The sequence below is a fragment of the Mobula birostris genome, chromosome 22 (genome assembly GCF_030028105.1).
Source record: "Mobula birostris isolate sMobBir1 chromosome 22, sMobBir1.hap1, whole genome shotgun sequence".
Lineage (NCBI taxonomy): Eukaryota > Metazoa > Chordata > Chondrichthyes > Myliobatiformes > Myliobatidae > Mobula > Mobula birostris.
Genome location: NC_092391.1, coordinates 52,127,360 through 52,147,079, shown reverse-complemented (window position 1 = coordinate 52,147,079; position 19,720 = coordinate 52,127,360). Strand labels below are relative to the sequence as shown.

The 19,720-nt window shown below is 44.5% G+C and overlaps 1 protein-coding gene across 1 annotated transcript; it reads right to left on the bottom strand.

Annotated features, from left to right (window-relative positions):
* Positions 1–1,272: 1,272 nt before the first annotated feature.
* LOC140186459 (RILP-like protein 2) lies at positions 1,273–18,119 on the bottom strand. Its single transcript, XM_072240750.1, has 3 exons — positions 17,762–18,119; positions 2,543–2,691; positions 1,273–1,409 (listed from the first exon to the last, which is right to left on the bottom strand). The coding sequence occupies exons 1-3, from the start codon at positions 18,068–18,070 to the stop codon at positions 1,349–1,351; spliced, it is 519 nt and encodes a 172-aa protein (XP_072096851.1). The 5' UTR covers positions 18,071–18,119; the 3' UTR covers positions 1,273–1,348.
* Between the last annotated feature and the right edge of the window lie 1,601 nt (positions 18,120–19,720).

Sequence of the window (19,720 nt, the reverse complement as noted above, 5' to 3'; positions counted from 1 at the left end):
ATCCACATCCCATCTTCCTCCACATCCCATCTTCCTCCACACCCCATCTTCATCCACATCCCATCTTCATCCATGTCCATCTCCATCCACATCCCATCTTCATCCATGTTCATCTCCATCCACATCCTGTCTCCATCCACATCCCACCTCCATCCACATCCCGCCTCCATCCACATCCCATCTTCATCCATATTCCATCTTTATCCACATCCCATCTTCATCCACATCCCATCTTCATCCATGTCCATCTCCATCCACATCCCATCTTTATCCACGTTTCATCTTCATCCACAATCCATCTCCATCCACATCCCATCTTCATCCATGTCCCATCTTCATCCACGTCCATCTTTATCCACAGTGTGTTGCTCTGAAATCCCCAATTTAGATTCAGAAATTTCTCTGTTTCTGTAGAAAAGCAGTTCTTCCTGAAGCAGGTACAGTTTTTATTTTATATGAGCCATTTTCAAGATATTATTTTTTCTGAATATATATTATTAATTGTTGAAATTAACTCACACCTACCACATTTATACAATGATTTTATGCCAACTCGTCTTAAACAAGTGAAACCCATACACATTCAATGCAAATTAAATGATTTCCCAGCTAAAGGCAGCTCTCCCATTTGTGGGGGAGAAGATGAGCAGATTCACAGAACTTCTTTCCGCTGTGTCTTTTGCTTATTGAAGTTGCCCTGGCGATATATCCTCCACATGAAGAATCATAGTCTTACAGCATGAAAACAGGCCCTTTGATCCATAGACATAGGAGCAAAATTAGGCCATTTGGCCCATCGAATCTTCTCTGGCATTTCCATCATGGCTAATTCATCATTAAGGACCCCCATCACCCTGGTCATGCCTTGTTCTCATTGCTACCATCGGGAAGGAGGTACAGGAGTCTGAAGCCACACACTCAACAATTCAGGAACAGCTTCTTCCCCTCTGCCATCAGATTTCTGAATGGACATTGAACCCATGGACACCATCTCACTACTTTTTATTTCTATTTTTGTATGACTTATTTAATTTAACCACTGTAATTCACAGTTTTTAGTGCTATATATTGCAATGTACTGCTGCTGCATGCAACAAATTTCACGACATATGCCAGTGATATTAAACCGATTCTGATTTAAGGATTTTTTCCCTGCAGAAGGTGATTGAAGCCAGGAACTCACTGCCTGAGGGAGTGACCCTCACGTCACTCAGATGAAGTGCCAGGTGGTGTGTCGGACAATGGCATTAGTGTAAATGTATGCTCGGTGGCTAGAGCACAGACGATGGGCCAAAGGGCCTGTTTCTGTGCTGTATGACTCTATGGATGTAGCTTAGCTGCTTCCAGCTCATGGACGTGGTCTGTCTTCAGTTTCCACCTCGTGCTGATCTTCCTGAATGGGGATTCCACTGGAAGAGGCAGAAACACGTCAGCTCTACATTACTGATCAGAGGTGCCTGTCTCCTGCTACATGGCATGCTTCTTCTCTGGTCACATCCTACGTTCAAATAACACTCCACTCTGCCCCTCAGGAGGAAGACAATTGATCAGTCTCCCTGTCGCAACCCCACCGCTTCACGATCCTGGTAATGAAAGGGTTAACGTACGAGGAGTACTTGACGGCTCTGGGACCGTACTCGCTGGAGGGGATCTCATTCAAACCTATCGAATATAGGGTTGGGGGGGGTGGAATAAATTAGTCACAATCAAATAGGAGAAAACTTGATCTAAGTCTTTATGGTCTCACATTTCAACGGGTATATGGATAGGACAGACTCCGAGAGATATGGGGGGGATGGAGGGCAAACATGGGCAAATGGGACTAACTTGGATGGGCCAAAGGGCCTTTTTCTGAGCTCTGTGACTGTGTGGCAGTGATCAAGAATTAGAACTGCTCCCGTCAGGCACCTTCACCAATCACTGCCCCGGTTCCCAGCTCGGCTCACGTCCTGTGAGTGAATTCACTGAAACACGCCGCCCCGGTAACGGGAACACAGGCTTTTCACTGAGACACGCTGTCCCGGTAACGGGAACACAGGCCTTTCACTGGAACGTGCAGCGCCGGTAACGGGAACACAGGCCTTTCACTGGGACGCGCTGTCCCGGTAACGGGAACACAGGCCTTTCACTGGAACGTGCCACGCCGGTAACGGGAACATAGGCCTTTCACTGAGACGCACTGACCCGATAACGGGAACACGGACCTTTCACTGGGACGCGCTGTCCCGGTAATGAGAACACAGGCCTTTCACTGGGACGCGCCCTCCTGTTAAAGGGAACACAGGCCTTTCACTGGGACGCGTGGTCCTGGTAATGGGAACACAGGCCTTTCACTGGGACATGTAGTCCTGGTAATGGGAACACAGGCCCTTCCACAGAGCCTGACTCAGAGCTAAAATGCTGCAGATGTCAATATCGGAAGTAAAAATGGTGGAGAGGGAAACTTCTTGGGTTGTCGACGTTTCAGGAGACACTCCTAACAGAGGTTTGTCTACATGAGCCTATCGTGTAGCTGGAGGGAAATCTCCCTCACTAGACCCACCTTCTATAACCCTGGATGGCCGCTTGGGTAGTCAGAAGCTGAGCTTTAAGGTTGTTGCGATCCTCCAGCACGTCGCGCAGTTCTTGGAAGGTGAACTGTGGGCTATTCGGATCCTCTACACTTGTGATGCTCTTGGCCACTCCACCGTTCTGTTTTCAGAAACCAAACAACATTCAGTGGGTGAAGCAGTCCATGGACGAACAATCTCCGAGAAGTGAAACAGAGAGCACAATGGTGGAATACTGAATCTCCTGGGAGAAACCAGACACCGAAATCAAGAGTGACGGAACCAGAAGGTACAGGAGACCACTACTGGTGTGTCCGTCCCATTCTGGCTCTGGAACCAGAGGGATAACTTCACTCAACTTCACTCACCCCGACACAGAACTGATTCCACAATCTATGAACTCACTCATAGGGACTCTACAACTCGTGTTCTCGACATTTATTGCGTATTTATTTATTATTGTTGTTTTTTTCTCAGCTCAAGCTGGTAAAGCTGCTTAAAAGGAGAGCTTTGCAGGCATTTGGTGTCATTCTGGCAGCCCAGTCAGTGGCTGGAACAGTGCAGAGGGGAGTAAATAAAAATACAGAAGGGACAACTGGAGCGGCCTCTGTTGGAGTGGGCCAGTGGGGAGAGTGGGAGTGTCAGGCTTTGGCTCAGAAGAGGCTTTGGCTCTGGGTGAGTGTCCAGGCAAGTTTCTCTTTTTCCTTGCTGTGTCGGGGGCACTTCGTGTAGTTTAAATGGCCAATGTGTGTTCTTCATGCAGGATGTTGGAGTGCTGGGAGACCCAGAGTCTCCCAGGGAACTGCATCTGTGTGAAGTGCATCCAGCTGCAGCCCCTTGAAGACCATGTTAGGCAACTAGAGCAGCAGCTGGCTGACCTTCAGCTTGTACCGGAGAGTGAGGAGATAATCGATCAGAGTTACAGGGAAGTGGTCACCCCGAAGTTGCAGAAGGCGGGTAGCTGGGTGACTGTCAGGGGAAGGAATGGGAAGGTGAATAGACAGTTAGCACAGAGCACCCCTGTGGCCATTCCCCTCAATAATACATGTACCATTCTGGATACTGTTGTGGGGGATGACCGATAAGGGGAATGTACGGAAGCCAGGTTACTGGTACTGAGCATGGATCTGTGGTGCAGAAGGGAAAGAGGGAGAAGAGGGGAGTGGTGGTGATAGGGGACTCAATCATCAGAATCAGGTTCATTTTCACCAGCACGTGAGGTGAAGGCAGCAGTTCCATGCAATAATAATCTAGAAGAGAGAGAGAGAGAAAAAATAATAATAAATAAACAAGTAAATCAATTACAGTATTGTATATTGAATAGATTTTTAAAAACATGCAAAAAAAAACAGAAATACTGTATATTAGAAAAGTGAGGTAGTGTCCAAGGGTTCGATGTCCATTTGGGAATCAGATGGCAGAGGGGAAGAAGCTGTTCCTGAATCAGAGCGTGTGCCTTCAGGCTTCTGTATCTCCTACCTGATGGTAACAGTGGGAAAAGGGCATGCCCTGGGTGCTGGAGGTCTTTAATAATGGACGCTGCCTTTCTGAGACACCGCTCCCTGAAGGTGTCCTGGGTACTTTGTAGGCTAGTGCCCAAGAAGGAGCTGACTAGATTTACAAGCCTCTGCAGCTTCTTTTGGCCCTGTGCAGTAGCCGCTCCATACCAGACAGTGATGCAGCCTGTCAGAATGCTCTCCATGGTACAACTACAGAAGTTTTTGAGTGTGTTTGTTGACGTACCAAATCTCTTCAAACTCTTAATGAAGTATAGTCACTGTCTTGCCTTCTTTATAACTACATCGATATGTTGGGACCAGGTTAGATTCTCAGTGATCTTGAAACTGCTCACTCTCTCCACTTCTGATCCCTCTATGAGGATTGGTATGTGTTCCTTCATCTTACCCTTCCTGAAGTCCACAGTCAGTTCTTTCGTCATACTGATGTTGAGTGCCAGGTTGTTGCTGTGGCACCATTCCACTAGTTGGCATATCTCACTCCTGTATGCCCTATCATCACCACCTGAGATTCTGCCAACAATGGTTGTATTGTCATCAAATTTACAGATGGTACTTGAGCTGTGCCTAGCCACAGTCATGGGTATAGAGAGAGAGTAGAGCAGTGGGCTAAGCACACACCCCTGAGGTGCACCAGTGTTGATTGCCAATGAGGAGGATATGTTATCACCAATCCACACAGATTGTGGTCTTTCGGTTTGGAAGTTGAGGATCCAATTGCAGAAGGATTTACAGAGGCCCAGGTTCTGCAACTTAAGAACAGACAGGAGATTCTGTGGATGCCAATGGGACATCTAGATGGTACGTTGCCTCCCAGGTACCAGCTTCAGGGATGTCTCAGATTCTGTCCACACATTGGAGGGAGAGGGAGAGCAGCCAGATGTCCTGGTGCATATTGGTACCAATGACACAGGAAGGAAAAGCAAAGAGGTCCTGAAGAGAAAATTTAGAGAGCTAGGTAGAAAGCTGAGGAGCAGGACCTCCAGGGTATTAATTTTTGGTTGTTACCTGGGCCACGTGCCATTGAGGGTAGAAACAAGATGACATGGTAGATAAATGTGTGGCTGAGAAGCTGGTGCAGGGGGCAGGGCTTCAGGTCCTTGGATCATGGGGGGAGGTATGACCTGTACAAAAGGGACGGGTTGCACCTGAATCTGAGGGCGTCAATATTCTCACAGGCAGGTTTGTTAAGACTGTTGGGGAGGGTTTAAGCTAATTTGGCAGAGGGATGGGAACTGGAGTGAAGGGACTCCAGGATAGGATGGTTGGTAACAAAACAAAAATTGTGTGCAGTAGACTGTCAGAAAGGGCAGGCAGATGATAGGACAAAGTTGCAGCCAGCAGGGTGAGTATCAATGTGATAGGAAAGCACAATCAAAAAGGGTAGCAAATTCAGCACTCAGAGTGTTATATCTCAATGCACTGAGTATAAGAAATAAGGTGGATGATCTTAGAAACATAGAAACATAGAAAATAGGTGCAGGAGTAGGCCATTCGGCCCTTTGAGCCTGCACCGCCATTTATTATGATCATGGCTGATCATCCAACTCAGAACCCCGCCCCAGTCTTCCCTCCATACCCCTTGACCCCCGTAGCCACAAGGGCCATATCTAACTCCCTCTTAAATATAGCCAATGAACTGGCCTCAACTGTTTCCTGTGGCAGAGAATTCCACAGATTCACCACTCTCTGTGTGAAGAAGTTTTTCCTAATCTCGGTCCTAAAAGGCTTCCCCTCTATTCTCAAACTGTGACCCTTCGTTCTGGACTTCCCCAACATCGGGAACAATCTTCCTGCATCTAGCCTGTCCAATCCCTTTAGGATCTTATACGTTTCAAACAGATCCCCCCTCAATCTTCTAAATTTCAACGAGTACAAGCCCAGTTCATCCAGTCTTTCTTCATATGAAAGTCCTGCCATCCCAGGAATCAATCTGGTGAACCTTCTTTGTACTCCTTCTATGGCAAGGATGTCTTTCCTCAGATTAGGGGACCAAAACTGCACACAATACTCCAGGTGTGGTCTCACCAAGGCCTTGTACAACTGCAGTAGTACCTCCCTGCTCCTGTACTCGAATCCTTTCGCTATAAATGCCAGCATACCATTCACCTTTTTCACCGCCTGCTGTAACTGCATGCCCACTTTCAATGACCGGTGTATAATGACACCCAGGTCTCGTTGCACCTCCCCTTTTCCTAATTGGCCACCATTCAGATAATAATCTGTTTTCCTATTTTTGCCACCAAAGTGGATAACTTCACACTTATCCACATTAAATTGCATCTGCCATGAATTTGCCCACTCACCCAACCTATCCAAGTCACCCTGCATCCTCTTAGGATCCTCCTCACAGCTAACACTGCCACCCAGCTTCGTGTCATCCGCAAACTTGGAGATGCTGCATTTAATTCCCTCATCCAAGTCATTAATATATATTGTAAACAACTGGGGTCCCAGCACTGAGCCTTGTGGTACCCCACTAGTCACCGCCTGCCATTCTGAAAAGGTCCCGTTTATTCCCACTCTTTGCTTCCTGTCTGCTAACCAACTCTCCACCCACACCAATACCTTACCCCCAATACCGTGTGCTTTAAGTTTGCACACTAATCTCCTGTGTGGGACCTTGTCAAAAGCCTTCTGAAAATCCAAATATACCACATCCACTGGTTCTCCCCTATCCACTCTACTAGTTACATCCTCAAAAAATTCTATGAGATTTGTCACACATGATTTTCCTTTCACAAATCCATGCTGACTTTGTCTGATCATTTCACCGCTTTCCAAATGTGCTGTTATCACATCCTTGATAACTGACTCCAGCAGTTTCCCCACCACCAACGTTAGGCTAACCGGTCTATAATTCCCTGGTTTCTCTCTCCCTCCTTTTTTAAAAAGTGGAGTTACATTAGCCACCCTCCAATCCTCAGGAACTAGTCCAGAATCTAACGAGTTTTGAAAAATTATCACTAATGCATCCACTATTTCTTGGGTTACTTCCTTAAGCACCCTGGGATGCAGACCATTTGGCCCTGGGGATTTATCTGCCTTCAATCCCTTCAATTTACCTAACACCACTTCCCTACTAACATGTATTTCGCTCAGTTCCTCCATCTCACTGGACCCTCTGTCCCCTACTATTTCTGGAAGATTATTTATGTCCTCCTTAGTGAAGACAGAACCAAAGTAATTATTCAATTGGTCTGCCATGTCCTTGCTCCCCATAATCAATTCACCTGTTTCTGTCTGCAGGGGACCTACATTTGTCTTTACCAGTCTTTTCCTTTTTACATACCTATAAAAGCTTTTACAGTCCGTTTTTATGTTGCCTGCCAGTTTTCTCTCATAATCTTTTTTCCCCTTCCTAATTAAGCCCTTTGTCCTCCTCTGCTGGACTCTGAATTTCTCCCAGTCCTCCGGTGATCCACTTTCTCTGGCTAATTTGTATGCTTCTTCTTTGGAATTGATACTATCCCTAATTTCTCTTGTCAGCCACGGGTGCACTACCTTCCTTGATTTATTCTTTTGCCAAACTGGGATGAACAATTGTTGTAGTTCATCCATGCAACCTTTAAATGCTTGCCATTGCATATCCACCGTCAATCCTTTAAGTGTCATTTGCCAGTCTATCTTAGCTAATTCACGTCTCATACCTTCAAAGTTACCCCTCTTTAAGTTCAGAACCTTTGTTTCTGAATTAACTATGTCACTCTCCATCTTAATGAAGAATTCCACCATATTATGGTCACTCTTACCCAAGGGACCTCTCACGACAAGATCGCTAATTAACCCTTCCTCATTGCTCAAAACCCAGTCCAGAATAGCCTGCTCTCTAGTTGGTTCCTCGACATGTTGGTTCAAAAAACCATCCCGCATACATTCCAAGAAATCCTCTTCCTCAGCTCCTTTACCAATTTGGTTCACCCAATCTACATGTAGATTGAAGTCACCCATTATAACTGCTGTTCCTTTATTGCACACATTTCTAATTTCCTGTTTAATACCATCTCCGACCTCACTACTACTGTTAGGTGGCCTGTACACAACTCCCACCAGCGTCTTCTGCCCCCTAGTGTTATGCAGCTCTACCCATATCGATTCCACATCTTCCCGGTTTATGTCCTTCCTTTCTATTGTGTTAATCTCTTCTTTAACCAGCAACGCCACCCCACCTCCCCTTCCTTCATGTCTATCCCTCCTGAATATTGAATATCCCTGAAAGTTGAGCTCCCATCCCTGGTCACCCTGGAGCCATGTCTCTGTGATCCCAACTATATCATAATCATTAATAACAATCTGCACTTTCAATTCATCCACCTTATTACAAATGCTCCTTGCATTGACACACAAAGCCTTCAGGCGCTCTTTTACAACTCTCTTAGCCCTTATACAATTATGCTGAAAAGTGGCCCTTTTTAATGCTTGCCCTGGATTTGTCGGCCTGCCACTTTTACTTTTCTCCTTAGTACTTTTTGCTTCTACCCTCACTTTACACCCCTCTGTCTCTCTGCACTGGTTCCCATCCCCCTGTTGTGAACTAACCTCCTCACGCCTAGCCTCTTTAATTTGATTCCCACCCCCCAACCATTCTAGTTTAAAGTCACCTCAGTAGCCCTCGCTAATCTCCCCGCCAGGATATTGGTCCCCCTAGGATTCAAGTGCAACCTGTCCTTTTTGTACAGGTCACGCCTGCGCCAAAAGAGGTCCCAATGATCCAAAAACTTGAATCCCTGCCCCCTGCTCCAATCCCTCAGCCACGCATTTATCCTTCACCTCATCGCATTCCTACTCTCACTGTTGCGTGGCACAGGCAGTAATCCCGAGATTACTACCTTTGCGGTCCTTTTTCTCAACTCCCTTCCTAGCTCCCTATATTCTCCTTTCAGGACCTCATTCCTTTTCCTACCTATGTCATTGGTACCTATATGTACCACGACCTCTGGCTCCTCACCCTCCCACTTCAGGATATCTTGGACACGATCAGAAATATCCCGGACCCTGGCACCAGGGAGGCAAACTACCATCCGGGTCTCTGGACTGCGTCCACAGAATCGCCTATCTGACCCCCTTACTATCGAGTCCCCTATCACAACTGCCCTCCTCTTCCTTGCCCTACCCTTCTGAGCTACAGGGCCAGACTCTGTGCCGGAGGCACGGCCACTGTCGCTTCCCCTGGGTAAGCTGTCCCCCCCAACAGTACTCAAACAGGAGTACGTGTTGTTAAGGGGCACAGCCACCGGGGTACTCCCTATTACCTGACTTTTCCCCTTCCCCCTCCTAACCGTGACCCACTTGTCTGCCTCCCGTGGCCCCGGCGTGACCACCTGCCTGCACTATTACAGATTGTCAGGTATGATGTTGTGGCCATCACTGAATCGTGGCTGAAGGATGGTTGTAGTTGGGAGCTGAATGTCCAAGGTTACACGTTGTATTGGAGGGATAGGAAGGTAGAAAGAGGGAGTGTCGTGGCTCTGTTGGTAAAGAATGGCATAAATTTGTTAAAAAGATGTGACACAGGATTGGAAGAGGTTGAATCCTTGAGGTTTCAGTTCAGAAACGATAAGGATAAAAGGACCCTGATGGCAGTTATATACAGGCCTCCAAACAGTAGCTGGGATGTGGACTACAGATTACAATGGGAAACAGAAAAGGTGTGTCAAAAGGGCAATGTTATGATAGTCATGGGAGATTTTAACATGCAGGTAGATTGGGAAAATCAAGTTGGTAATGAATTTCAGGAGAATGAATTTGTTGAATGCCTACAAGATGGCTTTTTAGGGCAGTTTGTTGTTGAGCCTACAATGGGATCAGCTATGTTGGGTGTTATGTAATGAACCAGAGGCGATTAGGGAGCTTAAGGTAAAGGAACACTTACAAGCAAGTGATCATAATATCATTGAGTTCAATTTGAAACTTGATAGAGAGATAGATTGGTGGAGGGGCAGGTACTGTTGAGGAAACAGGAAGGCTGCAGAAGGACTTAGACAGATTAGGAGAATGGGCAAGAAAATAAATTGTCATGCACTTTGGTAGAAGAAGTAAATGTGCAGACTATTTTCTGAATGGGGAGAAAATCCAAAACTCTGAGATGCAAAGGAACTTGGGAGTCCTTGTGCAGAACACCCTAAAAGCTAACTTGCAGGTAGAGTCTGTGGTGAGGAAGGCAAATGCAATGTTAGCATTCATTTCAAGAGGTCTCGAATACAAAAGCAGAGATGTGATGCTGAGGCTTTATAAGGCACTGGTGAGGCCTCACCTTGAATGTTGTGAACGGTTTTGGGCCCCTTATCAGAGAAAAGATGTACTGGCATTGGACAGGGTTCAGAGGAGGTTTTCAAGGATGATTCCGGGAATAAAAGGGTTATCATACAAGGAACATTTGATAGCTCAGGGGCCTGTACTCGCTGGAACTTAGAAGGATGAGGAGGGTTGAAAGGCCTAGACAGAGTAGGCATGGAAGGATGTTTCCCATGGTGGGAGAGTCGAGGACAAGAGGACACAGCCTCAGGATAGAGGGGCATCCATTTAAAACAAAGATGCAGAGAAATTTCTTTAGCCTGAAGTGGTGAATTTGTGGAATTTGTTACCACAGGCAGCTGTGGAGACCAGGTCATTATGTATATTTAAGACGGAGATTGATAGGTTCTTGATTGGCTACAGCAGGGGTCCCCAACCTTTTTTGCACTGCGGACCGGTTTATTATTGACAATATTCTTGCGGACCGGCCAACCGAGGGGTGGGGGAGGAGGGTAGGGTTGCCAATGGACTAGAGTAGCACTCAAATACGTTGTGTTTACCCCAAGAAAGACTACCATGACCATGAAGCCTTGCGCGAGCACCCCAGCGCACATGCGTGTACGTGCCGATTTTTGCTACAAATCGTTTTTGGCGATTCTGTTCGGAGGGGGTGTTAATCACAACCGGAAAATAGGTGATAAGTGGCTAATACACTCAATTTCGTTTCTAGAAGGGTTTATCTAACGAATTTAATATTAAACACACAGCGCATATTTTCCTCGCATGAATATAGTGATAAGTCAATTATAAGTCACTTATAGGTCAATAGCATCATAAGATTTTAAATAACGTTTGGATATTAAACACACAGCGCATATTTTCCCAGTATGAACTGTGAGGAGATCCTGAAGTACCCCTATGAACTGTGCTTTTGTACAGAGAGAGAGAGAGTTATTTAACAGCTTGTTTGTAAAAGAGAGAGAGAGAGATGAAGATTCACGGTTGGACTGCCACTTTAAGGCACTGGAAGTAACTTTGGATTTCTACTGAGTTTGTTGGAGACAGCACTGAGCAGCTGGAAAGTTGCTATGGTGACCGAAGGCAGGTCGTTGATACTTGTTCAAGGACAGTTCGCCTGCTTGCGCATTTCTTCACAGAGAGGAAGGAGGAGTTATTTGAATGACAGGTGGTACCCAGCCTGGTGAAATAAATAGGAGGTCAGATGATACAGACCTCAGACACACGATCTGGACACTGAATGAGCTTTGTTGTACCCACAGAGAAAGTGGGTTTTGGAGGATCGATCAGGCGTATCGATCCATCGCTCGAACAGTGGAAGGAAGGAAAAGCGGTTGACTGGTGGGCAGTTGTCCATGTGTCCACCCTCGCCTGGGGGATCGCTCCACCAAAGAAGACCCGTCCCCCTGGTTAAAGTCACAGTCGGTGACTTGTAAAGGATTTCGAAGGACAACGAGAAGATCGACGGTGTCAACTCACCTGAAGACTCAAATCTCTCCCTCTCTCTCTCTCCATCGCCACTCAACTCAATACCACGAACTGAACTGCACTTCACTCATCATCGTAAGACTGTATCTTTTTACCCCGAGACTTAAAGAAGCTTGGTTTTACATACACATATTTCCACACTTACTGATATACTTACTTATATATATAATCATTGCTAACCTGTTTGATTTATCTGCATTTATATTACTGTATTGCATAGTTACTAATAAATACCATTAGTTAATAGCAATACCGGACTCCAAAGTGTTTTCCATCTCTGCTGGTTCTTTATTCCCGTCACGGGGTTCGTGACAGAACATATAAAATCATTGCAACACACCAATATCGCTGCATCAGTGGGAGCCGTGGACTTATTTCCCTGCAACAAGACGATGCCATCGAGGGGTGATGGGAGACAGCGATACTCGAAGGGGGTTCCTTATGTCCAGTCTATACGGCAGTTTAGTTTTCGTTGCATTCATTGCAGAGATATGTTGGAAATGGAAGCAACGTTTTCAGTGCTTTCATGGCTATCTCAGGATATTTAGCCTTGACTTTGATCCAGAATGCCAGCAGAGATGTTATGTCAAACATACTTTTCAGCCCGCCGTCATTTGCAAGCTCGAGGAGTTGATCTCCTTCCCGTGCTGACATGGATGACACGTGGGTAATGACCTCGCGTGCGTTCAAGCTCAGCAGTGGGCGTGACAGGGAATGAGGAAAGGTGCAGTTGACTCATAGCGTTTCCTCGCGGCCCGGTGGTTGGGGACCGTTGGGCTACAGCCTCAAAGGTTACGGGGAGAAGGCCGGGAGTGGGGCTGAGGAGGGGAAAAAAGGATCAGCCATGTTTGAATGGTGGAGCAGACTCGATGGGCCAAATGACCTAATTCTGCTCCTATGTTTTATAGTCTAAAACCTGAGGTACGGGCATAGCCAAGCATACTCATTTCTTAATTGCTAGGAACTTTCAGACTATTCCAGTGGTGTTTGGTATTCAAAGGTTCGTCTTATTATCAAAGTATACAGTTTTGTCTTTTTAATTCAGCATATTTCTGTTGTTTTACACTTACTGATTTCTATATGTTATGTGTGTTTGGATTGGCTATATCTATTAAGTAAATTGCTCTTGCTTGATAATCCTGTAATATTATATCTGGATAGTTATTATGGATTGTTCTATCTGTAATAATGGATGGGTCATAATATAATTTGCAGGATTGTGACTTTAAAACAGGATCAGGGTTGTATTTATGGTAAGATATGGTGTCTTTATTGAGTTGTATTTTAAAGCAAGTTTTTGGTGAATGAAGTTTGCTACTTGATTGTGCCAGGTGTAAGTAATGAGATTGAGTTAAACTGCTACAGGACCCTGTAATGTGTTGGATTGTTTCTGATTTCCCTTGGCATTTTCTGCATTTATCATCATGAATTTGTTTGTCTTTTATTATGTATTGTTGATTTTTTTTGTGTTAACCACCTGGTCCTGTATTGCCACATGGAACACCTCTGTTTTTGGGAAGAGGTCTCCAACTCTGAGCCAGGCGTTTGACGTGTCCTCGTCGACATCTAGTCTGCTGAGAAATGTGGGGATGTCTTCCATGGAGACTCATGCTCTTCCATTGGTTAACTACTGGATAATTTCTTCATTTTTCTGGGCCGTGTTTTCATTTAGCAGTGTGTACTTATCAGAGTTGCATATGCTCACGTTGAGTGCTGAATCCTGTTTTTATTGATGAAAATCTATCCTTAGAAGTTCTATCTCATTGTTGTGTAAATATTTGTAAATGCCTGTTATTCCTCTTCCCCATTCTGTTCTAGGCAGTGTTAATGTAAGTGTGTTCGAGTGTACATTGTGTTTTCTAAAATTTGTCTTTTCAGTTCTTATTTTTCTTTATAAATTTTCCAGATCAGTTTCGGACCAAGATATTCTGCCAAAAGAATACGGCAGATTTTCTTAAGCCTTGAAGTAAATTCTGTCGGAAGTTTTTCCTTTATCGCACTATGATCTATTTTCTTTGCTTGTTGATATCCCAGATACCTATATGTTTCATATTCATCCATCGGTTGTACTGTATCCTGCTGTTCTGCTTTGTATTCTACTAGCTCTATGGCACCCTTATTTATGCTTAACATTCTGCACTTATCTAGTCCAAAGTTCATGTTTATATCTTTAGATAATAGCTCTATTATTTCAATTAATTGCTTTGGCTTTACAGATGAAGGAGCATATAATTTCAAATCGTCCATGTATACAAGATGTGTCAAGGTATAATTCATTTGGCTGTCTGATTTGATACCTCATTTTCATCAGATTAGGTAAATTAGAGTGCAGGTTTAAAACTAGACAAACCATAGTGGGTTTGGGGAGTAGCCCTGGAAAATGCCTGGGTTAATTTTGATAATGGTAGTTGTTCCTTTTGGTGAGTGATTATAGTATGCCAATGCTTCATCAGATGTTGCAAGAATTTCACAAGTATTGGGGTTAATTTATATATATTAAGAACTTCTATTAACCATGACTGTGGGGAAGAATCAAATGGCTTTTGCTAGTGAATGTAGCAACATGAATTATCTCTGCTTTTCCACCCGGCTTGATTTAGCATTATGGAATCTATCATCAGTTGTTCTTCACATCCTTTCATACCCCTATGGCATCCTTTCTGCTCTTCTGTAAGCCTGATCTGGTTATCCAAGTGAGTGGTGTTTAGCTGGGAGATGCATTATGTTACTATTTTATATATAATTTGTAAACAAGTAATTGGCCAATTAATATTGTATAACATTCTTATTCTTCTTATTGAGTACAGGAGATAGGATGTTACGTTGAAGTTGTATAAGACATTGGTGAGGCCAAATTTGGAGTATTGCATGCAGTTCTGGTTATCTACCTACAGGAAAGATGTAAATATGGTTGAAAGAGTACAGAGAAAATTTTAAAGAATGTTGCCAGGACTGGAGGATCTGAGTTATAAGGAAAGATTGAGTAGGTTCGGACTTTATTCCCTGGAGTGTAGAAGATTGAGGGGAGATTTGATAGAGGTGTGCAAAATTATGAGGGGTAAATGGAAGTAGATATTTCCCCCACGGAGGTTGGGTGTGAGTATAACTAGAGGCCATGGGTTAAGGGTGAAAGGTGAATCATTTAAGGGGAACATGAGGGGAAACTTCTTCACTCAGAGGGTTGTGAGAGTGTGGAACGAGCTGCCAGCTCGAATGGTGTGTGTGAATTTGATTTCAACGTTTAAGTTTGGATAGGTACATGGATGTAGGGGTATGGAGGGCTGTGGTGCGGGTCAATGGAAGTAGGCAGTTAAAATGGGTCAGTGTGAGCTAGGTGGGCTGAAGGGCCTGTTTCTGTGCTGTACTTTTCTATTTTTATCATTCTATAATTATTATTTTCTTTTTATATTTGCACAGTTTGTTGTTTTTTGCACATGGGTTGTTTGGCCATCTCTGTCGTGCACAGTTTTTCTATTGTGTTTCTCTCTATTTGCTGTGAATGCCCACAAGAAAATGAATTTCAGGGTTGTATATGGTGACATATATACGGTAGTATGTACTTAATAATAAATTTACTTTAAACTGTTTGAACACAAGACCCTTACACAGTCAACTCAAATGCCCAAACCCGAATCCCAAGCACAGACCGTAGTTGGGATTTCTGTGGAGTCCAGCGAGGCCTCTGACGTGAGACAAGTACTTTCCCCCACAGTCCCTGCTGGATGGATTGTCAGACCCTGCAGCCTGTGCCAGCAGAGTGTAGATGGGAGCTGCTGATTTCACAGACAAGGCAGCTGAAACTCAGTTCATGTCTTAAACCAGAGGACAGGGGTTGCAAACGAACCAGAGGGAAGGAGAAAGTTTTACACAGGGACCTGTTTGTGCAAAGAAACCCTCAAAAAGGAATGAATATTTGTAAGACATTGCAAAGAACTCTGGGGAAAGGCCAGGGAGATTGGCTAGTCAGGGCTAAGATGGGTTCCACTTTTATTGAACCAATCCATGATGTCTGATCCAACATTGTGCCTATTTGCACTAATCCCACTGACTGCATTAAGACATCTCCCTCTGTGCCTTGCTCATTCAAATGCCTATGGTCCAGTAGCACTTACATCTACAGTGATGAAGTCTTTTGAGAGGTCGGTGATGAAACATATCAACTCCTGCCTGAGGAACATATTGGATCCACTCCAGTTTGCCCACCAGCACAACAGGTCCACAGCAGATACCATTTCATTGGCTCGTTACTCAACCCCAGAACATCTGGACAGCAAAGGTGTATACATCAGGATGCTCTTTATCAATTACAGCTCAGCATTCAATACTATCTCCTCAAAACTAATCACTAACCTTCAAGACCTTGGCCCCAATACCTCCTTGTGCAATTGGATCCTGAATTTCCTCACTTGCAGACCCCAGTCAGTTCGGATTGGCAACAACATCTCCTCCACAATCTCCCTCAGCACAGATTTACCACAAGGCTGTGTGCTTAGCCCCCCCATTTTACTCACTTTATACTTCTGACTGTGAGGCGCCAATGCTATATTTAAGTTTGCTGACAACACCACTGCCATTGGCCAAATCAAAGATGGTGATGAATCAGCATTTAGGAGGGAGATTGAGAATCTGGCTGAGTGGTGCCATAACAACAACAACCTTTCACTCAATGCCAGCAAAACCAAAGAGCTGATTATTGGCTTCAGGAGGAGGAAACTGGAGGTCCTTGAACCAATCCTCATCGAGGTATCAGAGGTGGGAGAGTCAGAAATTTTAAATTCCCCTGTGTTATTATTTCGTAGAATCTGTCCTGGGCCCAGCATATAAGTGCAATTATGAAGAAATCATGGCAACATCTCTACTTTCTTGGAAGCATCAGCATGAAATCTAAAATTTTGACAGACTTCTATAGATGTATGGTGGAGAATATATTGTCTGGCCACATCATGGCCTGGTATGGAAACACCTATGACCTTGAAAGGAAAATCCTACAAAAAGTAGTCGATATGGCCCAGTCCATCACAGGTAAAGCCCTCCCTCATCACTGAGCACATCTACAAGGAGTTCTGTCACAGGAAAGCAGCATCCATCATCAGGAACCCCCACCACCCAGGACATGTTCTCTTCTTGCTGCTGCCATCAGGATTGAAAGACCGCATCAGCCTGGGCATTCAAACAGAGTGCAGAAGACAACAAACTGTGCAAATGCAAACAGGAAGAAATAATAATAATAAATAAATAAGCAATAAATAATCAAGAACATGAAAGGAAGTGTCCTGGAAAGTGAATCCATTGGCTGTGGGAATATTTCAATGATGGGGCAAGTCATGTTATCCCCTTTGGTTCAAGATCTTTCCTGTGCCAGCTTTTCATGTAGATTTACTCAAAGGTGCAGAGGGCTCTTCCTGTGATGGACTGGGCCTATCTAAATGTCTCTTCAAATTCTCTAATGTTTCTGCCTCTATCACCACCTCAGGCAGTGCATTCCAGGTACCACCACTCTCTGTGAAAAACACCCCCACATCTCCTTGGAAATTACCCCTTTTCACCGTCAATGCATGCCCTCTGGGATTAGACATTTCAACCCTTGGAGAAAGATATTACTTGTCCATTCTATCTATGGCTCTCATAATCTTATAAGCCCCAATCAGATCTCCCTTCAGTCTCCACCACTCCAGAGAAACAACACAGGTTTGTCCAACCTCTCGTTATAGCACATCCTCTAACCCTAGTGATTTTATGATTTACAGGCATGACTGTTGGAACTCCATTATTGTGTTAGAGAGGGAAACCTGCTGTATTCTGCTGTTGTTCATAAATCTTATGGTATTTGTCCAATTCTCAGGGTTCAGAGACTTTGCAAAGAGCTGCTCAAGTACAGAGCTTGGCCAGTGACATGGGTTTAAACACGGGGTCGGCTGAAGCTCAGGTATGGCAGGGGTTGAAGTCTGTCCATACCTCGTGCTCAGTGTCTGTCTCTCTGTCCTGTATTGCTCTGACGAGTCTCTCTGCTTCGACCTTCAGGTGGTCCCGCCCCAATTTCAGTTCCTCTCGAGTCACCGGTCCTTTACTGACGAGAGCTTCTAACATTTCTAAAACTCTCAGTATCTTGAAACTCAACTCAGAAACCGCCCTTGAACTTCGTGAGGCGTTCACTTCCCTGAATTGGCAACCAACATCGTAGGAGATTTCATAGACATCGTCAACGGTGAGTTCAAGGGGGTTCTTCTCAAAGGTTGGCCAGCCTCCAGGTTCTCCAGCTGCCATTCCTCCCACCTGTCACCAGCTGAGGCAAAGCAGACCTTCTGGTGTCTGCTGAGGATTTGTGACAAACATGAGGGGGTGACAACTGTCTGATAGAACGTTCACTGAACTCTCTTCACAGATCAGTCAGTTATTCTCACTTCACTTCACTTCTGAACGAACAGTCCGCCTGAGCAGAAGGTTCCCGCCTCCGGCTGCCTCACTGTTGACTCTGGTTGCTGGGCAACAGGTCGAGGGAAGGTGTAGGTAGGTAACAGCAGCAGGACTGTTTCTAACTCAACACTGCAGTTCAGCAATTTCTCTGCATCACAAGAGAAACCTGATACTACACGGTACAGACCCCTTGTGCCAACCTATTGACCTACTCCAAGGTTAATCAAACACTTTCTCCCCCCCCAGCATAATCCTCCATTTTTCTATCATCCACGTACCTATCTAAATGTCTCTGAAATACCCCTCATATATCTATCTCTACACCACCCACTGCTCTGAGTACCTACCTTTGACGTGTTCCCTATACTTTCCTACAACCACATTGAAATTATGTTCGTAAGTTCAAAGTAGATTTATTATCAAAGTACATATACAACTCTGAGATTCATTTTCTCACAGTAAATCTATAGGAGAATAACCATAACAGAATCAATGAAAGACCACACCAATCACTGTGCAAAAGACAACAAACTGTGCAAATACAAAAAGAAAGAAAGAAAAATAATAAATAAATAAACAATAAATATCAAGAAGATGAGGCTCCTGTACCTCCTCCCTGATGGCAGCAGAGCGAAGAGAGCATGTCTTGGGTGCTGGGGGTCCCTGATGCTGGGTGCTGCCTTTCTGTGACAATGCTTCATGTAGACGTGCTCAGTGGTGGGGAGGGCTTTACCTGTGATGCACTGGGCTGTATCCAATACATTCTATAGGATTTTCCATTCAAGGGCATTGGTGTTTCCACACCAGGCTGTGATGTAGACAGTCAATATACTCTCTGATACACATCTGTAGAAGTTTGTCAAAGTTTTAGATGTCATGCTAAATGTCCCTTTGTATGAGCCATTTCTACCTGAGGAAAAAGATGCTGGCAGTCCACTCTACCTATGCCTCTTACCATCTTGTTGTACTAAGCTCCAAAGAGAAAAGCCCTTTCCTCAGAAGACATGTTCTCTAATCCAGGCAGCATCCTGGTAAATCTCCAGAACTGACGACAATATTCCAAGTACTTTTCATTTTGGGACTCCAATTCCTTCTCAATGTTGTCACACACCAGGTACTGGCTGATGGGGACTATTTACTGCCGGGCCTGTGCAGACAGGGTGGGATGTAGTCTCTGCTCCTGTGCTCTATCACAGCCAATGTCTCCACAGTTGTAACATGGGAGTGTTGGATCCAACTTTTTAATTCTTAGATTAAACTGTTTAATTGTTATTTTCTTTGCAGTTTTAACAATAATCATCTACTTGTATTTTAAGTAGTTCTTACATACATGTAACCATTTAGTATGTTCCCTAGTGGTCACAGTCTGTAGAGTGGCTACAAGTTCCGTATGTCCCCTAGTGGTTATATTGGTATGAATGAATGAAATTTATTTTGGTCAGTACAAACATAACAAAAAGCATAATTTTTAACGATTATTTTTATAACGATGATTTCATA

Coding starts and splice junctions, on each gene's coding strand:
- LOC140186459 (XM_072240750.1), bottom strand. CDS start 18,070: ATGGCAGCTGGAGAACCTGGAGGCTGGCCAACCTTTGAGAAGAACCCC. Junction 2,692..17,761: donor AGACAGACACTGAGCACGAG/GTATGGACAGAC, acceptor TTCTGAAAACAG/AACGGTGGAGTGGCCAAGAG. Junction 1,410..2,542: donor GCCATCCAGGGTTATAGAAG/GTGGGTCTAGTG, acceptor TGCCTCTTCCAG/TGGAATCCCCATTCAGGAAG.